The sequence below is a fragment of the Octopus bimaculoides genome, chromosome 1 (assembly GCF_001194135.2).
Source record: "Octopus bimaculoides isolate UCB-OBI-ISO-001 chromosome 1, ASM119413v2, whole genome shotgun sequence".
Lineage (NCBI taxonomy): Eukaryota > Metazoa > Mollusca > Cephalopoda > Octopoda > Octopodidae > Octopus > Octopus bimaculoides.
Window position 1 is genome coordinate 172901645 of NC_068981.1, and position 7151 is coordinate 172908795.

Below are 7151 nucleotides of genomic sequence, written 5' to 3' on the forward strand. Positions count from 1 at the left end.
ATATATGTGTGTGTGTGTGTGTGTGTGTATATATATGCACACTGGTACACGCATTTGTGTGTGTAAAGCGTCGCTGCTTTTTCTCTTTATCATGAAACAACATCGCCATTTCTCAACAAATTTTCGCTATATTTTTTCTCATGAAGATGCAGATGCGACCCAGCTCAGTATATGAATGAATAAAAACAACCCGTTGGCGTTAAAACGGGAATAAATCAAGAAAGAAAACGCAAATAGACAGGCAGACAGTTATAATGGATTTTTTGTTGTGTCAGTGCGTGGTACACAACTATATGTGTCACGTCATGTTCATTTTTTTTCCCTTTCAGTTCTTTTATCCCTTTCTTTTCTACACACAGTACACATCTTTTAAGTCACTGTAATAGCAACCGAACGAAAGAGAAAAGTAGATCTCAAGAGAGACTAAATGCCTAACAAGAAGGAAAAGGCTACAAAATGACAGAAAATTCCATTGGTTAAATATGATTCCATTCAAATTTTACAGTTTGCTTTCTGGTTCTTCTGATTTGCTGTTTCCAGATAAGTGGACCAAGAAGTGGACTTGACGCCCCATTCAAGACACAGGGCAAATGCATGACTCTTCAATCATGAAACTGAAGGTAAGAATCATCACACGTCAACTCACTTTTACAAATACATTTAACCATTTGAAATTTATATGGACAACATTACCGCAAAGATGAATATGAACTTAGACAACTAAAGACATCTTACCCGCCAAAATTGCATAAGTGTTTGCTCTAAGTGTTAAGATAAGAGGACATGATACATGAGTTAAACTACGAAACCAAAATATTTCGTACATATATTCCGGTATCAGCCTGTAGGCAAGTGTGTGTCGCATCAACTCCGCCTGTCACCTTGCTTCATCCTCACTTCAAGACCAGACACACACTCCCATATGCTCTGCAGCGATCGATGGAAACTGCCTTACATATCGAGCAGCACGTCGCTTTATGAATACTAGATATTAATATTGGTTTCAAATTTTGGCAAGTTCGCGGGAGGGGGTAAGTCGAATACATCAACCCCAGTGATCAGCTGGTACTTATTTTATAGACCCCGAAAGGATGAAAGACAAATTCGACATCGGCAGAATTTGAAATCAGAACGTAAAGACAGACGAAATATTGCTAAGCATTTTGTCCGGCGTGCTTAACGATTCTGTTAGCTCACCGCTTATCACTTGGATACTAGATAGTGGTTTCAAATGTTGGCACTTGGGAGGGGTAAGTCGCTTGCATCGACCCCAGTACTCAACTGATACTTATTTTATTGACGTCAAATGGACGGATGACAAAGTCGGCATCAGCGGAATTTGAATTTAAAACGTAAAACTAGATATTAATATTAAATATCATTACTTACTGAGAAAAAGTAGGAATGGTTCTCATTATTTGTTTTGAGCTGGATGGATTGGGGAAAGGAACATTTATGTGTTTTGCTTAATGGGAAGAAAACAATATCTTCCGCATAGGTTGAGGTTTCTCTGTCTTGGAAAATTAAGTATTGAACTAATTAGGAGTCTAGAATTATTTCTCTTTTTCTTTTTTATTTTCAGAATTATATTTCTTAAAGAATTATATTTCTTCAGAATTATATTTCTTCAGAATTATATTTCTTAAAAGTGAAAAGTTTATTATACAGATCTGCATTTTTAAATTAAGTAAATGATGATTGTCTACTTATAGGCGATTCTGAACTATTTTTTAATGCTGATCTCAAATATGTTTTGTTTTGTTTTGTTTTTGCCTATCACGTACAGATTTTACACAAATGGCTGCCAAAGATATGATGATTTTTCTTGTCATTCATTCTCTTTTGTGGCAGACTTTTAGATAAAAGTATGATGAAATTAAGAACAAATGGCTAGAACAATAATAAAAAAAAAGATATGAGTAGACCTACATATTGACTAAATATATATTTGTAATACACTTACCATGGATTTAAAGTGATTTTACTCCTTTTCAAACTTTCTTTCTTTGATTTCCTTCCAGCTTTTGGTAGTTGCTTGCAGTATCTCTTTGGGGTCCAGCAGTAATCCGCCATCATGTTTACATTCCACCTCCCCTGGTAACTCCGCTCCATTTCTTTAATGTCCTGGTGAAATCTCTCACCGTGCTCTTCACATAGATTGCCGAGATTCTCCAGGAAATAGTCGAGGTGTGAGTGAAAAAAGTGCATTTTAACACTCATGTTGCACCCAAGCTTCTTGAAGTTTTGTAACTTGTGTTAATTACGACTTTGTAATTTGAAAACTTATTACTTCCCCCAAAAGTTCTCGACAACACACTTGAGCTCACCCGTGCTTGTTTTGAGAGTCATTCATAGATTTCTCATAATCTGGGATTTTCATTAGTTTACGAATGTCAGGACTAACAAATATTCCTGCTTTAATTTTCTCACTGGTTATATTTGGGAATTTTTTGAGAGATACTGCAAACATGGTCCATCTGCAGGCAAAGATTTAACGAACTGTTTCATGAAACCCAGTTTGATTTGCAAAGGTACTAGCAGTGCTTTTGAAGGTTCAATCAAGAGCTCGTGCAGAACGTTTTTGGATCCAAGTAATAAACTTCTTTGTGGCCAGTTTTTACCAACCATCCAGTGCTTTTCTTTAGCTCTGCTGTCTCACTCACATAAAAAAAACATGGCATTTTTGTGTAGCCTGCCTGCTGGTCTATAAGCATGTCTATATTTTGAAATCTCCACATACTTGCCAGTGGTATTCTGTATACTTGATATTTAACAAAAGTTTTTTTTTTTTTACATTTTCATACGCTTCCTTTAGTTAACAGAATGTGTCACCGGAATGGAGGAGCACTTATTTATATCCTCCATTCTGAACGATTGCTCTTGATTTCAAAATAGGTTAGCAGGTTTGGAATATTACAGCAAAACGCCATTGATTCATCCTCAACAAAGAATGGTAACAACTCGTGTTCCCTGTGACGATAACAAGAGAAGAAGGTTCTCGGTAACAACAGCTTTTTCATTTTTAGCCTAGAACCAAGAAGTTCCGTTGTATCCTTTGGTAGGTTCAAATCTCTCACCAAATCATTAAGCTCTTCCTGTGTAAGTAACTGCAGACTTTCGATTTCGTCGGGAGTGTAGTCATCACCTTCTTCTTCACATTTGTCTTCTTCATCACTGTCTGATGTAACATTCTCCAAAACAAGTGGCGGAGAGGAACTGAAATGTCAACCCCGTGTGAAATAGGCCGTATAGCCGAGGGAATACTGTCATACACTATCTTATGTTTATTTTTTGCACTGTACCCATCAACTTTAGTAATGCAGAAATAACAATCGCCAACATGGTCATTCGACTCTCACTACACCATTGGTATTCTAAAAGGCATTTATTTTTTCTGACCAGCTTTCCAGAGAGTTTCAGCCCCTCCACATAAGTGCAACTCACCGAGTTTAACACCAAAATAAGCGAGTATAGATGTTTTACAAGATCAGTTATATTTTGTCTCTGTTTAGTGACAACATACCTGCCACAAATGTAGCAGAATATGTCTGGATTGTTCACGCACTTGCATCTATATGCACTCATTTTAAATGAAGTCTATACGTTAATTCATTGTGAATTTTAAATGTCATTATAATGTAAATTATTTTTTTAAATGCCATTATAATGTAAATTATTTTTTTTAAATGTCATTATACTAGACTTATCATCATGATTCTTTCTGTAAATCTATTTGAAATGTTTTATATACAGCAGTGCTTCTGAAACTACCAGTTTTTTTTCCAATGTGCCAGGGACCGGTAATATTTCTTAGTAATATTAACTTATACCGGAAACAATATATTTAATGAATATAATAAAAGTTGACGAGTTTTTTTTTAATCTTATATTTACTTTGTAAACAAATAATACAATGTTACATAAGCATTTTATAATGTTTCTTTCTTTTCTGGAAACTCACCGCGGACCACCACTTTGAGTAGCACTGATATACAGCACATTTTGGAGCTCTTTTTCTTTTGAATGTTATAAATCACTTCCTTTAAAAAGTAACTCTAAAAACATTCCTAATAGAAACCTATTTATATAAATACTTGTAAGATAAGAATTTTAGCTTCTACCGCCAAATGTTTTTCAATATTTCCTGTAGTTAAGGCAGCGAGCTGGCAGAAACGTTAGCACGCCGAGCGAAATACTTAGCGGTATTTCGTCTGCCGCTACGTTCTGAGTTCAAATCCCGCCGAGGTCGACTTTGCCTTTCATCCTTTCGGGGTCGATTAAACAAGTAGCAGTTGCGCACTGGGGTCGATATAATCGACTTAATCCGTTTGTCTGTCCTTCTTTGTCCCCTCTGTGTGTGGCCCCTTGTGGGCAGTAAAGAAATAGGAAATGTTAGCACGTTGGGCGAAACAAGAAGTGGGAAAAGAAGAAATTTCCCAAAATTTCCTAGAAAGGACAGAGGCCGACAATGATAAGTGGATATGAAGAGCTCAACTATTTAAACTATAACACAATATAGGTGGTTCCGTCGATCGAACAATTGGAATTCTTATTGTCGGGGCAAATGCAAGATACATCATCATCAGATATTCATTAGATTTCTTTCTAGACTAAATGTTTACATACATCCAACTGAATATCAAATAACTGTACTGGACTTGATGTTGTGGTATATTCTAGGTGAACAGAAATCGGGACTCAATTTTGATTCTTGATTGTAATGATTTCCCAGAAAGGCAGAAACTTACTTTTTCTCTTTTGTCCGCATGCAACTCTCAGTATTTCTCGTTTGATTTATCATGATCACTATTCCTTGCATTTATTTTCCACTGGCTTATCTCATAGAAAAGTTCCTTCTTAATGATACCATCAGCGACTGAAGAGTTTTGCGTGTTTTTGTTTTGTTATATTTCTATGTTCTCGCTGTTGTTGCCTTAACCTCTGATATTTGCATATCTAAATTAAATCTTTAAACCAAACATAAATTTCGCAACATGACCTTGCACTGCTTCTTGTCGATAATGATATCGTATAATTTATTGGATTGACGGAAAGGATTTTTCTCATTGATTGGATCTCTGATAGGAGACTTCTGTTCCAAATATTTCTAATCATGTCGTTGCCAAGAAACAAACGCCTTATTTAGATGTTTGTGAATATATTTAAGTGTTCATTGAGTTAATGATAATAAAAAGAAAAACATAATTTATGATATACTAGTAGAAAAATGTAAACAAACGTCCTTTGTATCCCTTTGTGGAGAGAAACAGAAGTATTGGCCTGATTGGTCCCGATGTCGTGTGATTTCTGTAATATATTGTCAAGTGATTAAGACTTTTATTAAATCTTTTTACTAATTTCTACTAAATGAGTTTAATTAAAAATTAGTGTTTGTGTTTTTATGTGAATAAAATTTCAGGTAAGTCAACTCCTCTGCTTCACTTTAAACTTATACGCCCAAAAAATAGTAATGGGTCAGCGCAGATTACAACACTCAACAGTTTGCACCACATGATAGTTAAGTCAAGACACACACCATCACATACCTTTAATATATGCGTCATTATAAGGTAGCGAGCTGACAGAATCGTTACCGCGCCGGGCAAAATGCTTAGCGGCATTTCGTCCGTCTTATGTTCTGAGTTCAAATTCCGCCGAGGTCGACTTTGTCTTTTATACCTTTCGAGGTCGATAAAATAAGTACCAGTTAGGCACTGGGTTCGATGTAATCGAATTATCCCTTCCCCGAACTTACTGGACTTGTGACAAGATTTGAAACCAATATAAGTGACGTTATATGAAGCAAAAGTACAAAATACAAAAAGCTTATTTTAACACATTAGTTCGCAATTTTAACATAAAATATTTAGTTAGTCGAAGGCAGAGAAGCAGTGCTTTTCGCAGGCCATCCCAGAATGGTGAGATTTATGCCGGTATGTGACATATATTCAGAGGTTTTACAGAAAGCATAGTTATACAGTCGACCGTAGTTTAGAAGTGTAGTCCTGTTTATCATACATATGATTAAACATATAGCAGGCTCCACATATTTTTAACAATGTTATGCCAAGCTTTTCTTTTACCACAAAATAAAACAAAACACACACAAAAAGTCTTATTTATTATTGTTCTCCTGGCCATACGAGAGAAGTTAAAGACCAGCTGTCCACGGAAACTCCTGTCGGCTGATAACCCAATTCTCATAACTGAATCTGTTGCAGATTTAAAGACGACATAATAAGGGCTGAATATTAAATAACATAGCAAAGTTCAATTGTCTTCCAAGTTAAACCCAGGCTAGACTTCACAACTATCATCATCATCATCATCGTCGTCGTCAACATCGTTATCATCGTCAGCATCATGGTCGTCGTCTTGTTTTATATCCCCTTTCGTAGATGGCTCGGAGACCCACCTCTTGTTTGTAAGTTACAGTTTTAGTTCGCTTTCTACAGCCGGATGCCATTCATGACACCAATCACTTTACAGAAAGTACTGGGTGTGTTTTTTGTGCACCAGTACTAGGGAGGTTACCACGTCGCCCTTGCATTTGACAGAGTGTACTGAGTGCATTTTATTGTGACACTAAATATTTGTAAGCAACATATTATTTGCTTACAACTAAGACCAACAGGAAATATACAAATTTTCAACACTCTTTCAGATTAAACAAAAAAAAAACACTTACAAAAGAAAATTACAAATACAACAGGCTACGTATATTGTTGAGAAAATGCATTACAATATCTGATGATTTATAGAATATATTCAATTATGCCACTTTAGTTCATTTTAATATTATAGTATCTAGGCTTAGACTAATTAACATTCGTACCATGCTCAGTTTAATTACTTTTCTTCTACCCCTTTTATTTTTGTAACGGGGTATATTTATATACTTAAAATATGTACCCGCTTCGTTTTGCTTATATGAAGTAATTTATGTAATGAGAAATTCAGGAACTAACTTATTTCTTCAGATCATACAACACATTAAACTAGGCTAATTCCTTGGTTTAAATGCTATCCAAAATACAGTAAACAATACATAAATACACACATAAAGGTAATAATGTGAGTGTATGTATATGTATATATGTATGTGTTTATATATATATATATATATATATACATATACATATATATATATA

The 7151-nt window shown here is 35.2% G+C and overlaps 1 protein-coding gene and 1 long non-coding RNA gene across 2 annotated transcripts in view; one reads left to right on the forward strand and one right to left on the reverse strand.

The window, feature by feature from the left end:
- Positions 1-2615, reverse strand: part of LOC128249365 (uncharacterized) — a 20382-nt gene extending 17767 nt beyond the window's left edge. The window contains exon 1 of the long non-coding RNA XR_008265467.1: positions 1964-2615. This is a non-coding gene — a long non-coding RNA (uncharacterized LOC128249365). The remainder of the gene's footprint in view (positions 1-1963) is intronic.
- Positions 349-7151, forward strand: part of LOC106872780 (large neutral amino acids transporter small subunit 1) — an 83980-nt gene continuing 77177 nt past the window's right edge. Inside the window, exon 1 of the mRNA XM_014919880.2 lies at positions 349-620. Within this exon, the coding sequence (XP_014775366.2) occupies positions 591-620 (30 nt within the window). The 5' untranslated portion in view covers positions 349-590. The remainder of the gene's footprint in view (positions 621-7151) is intronic.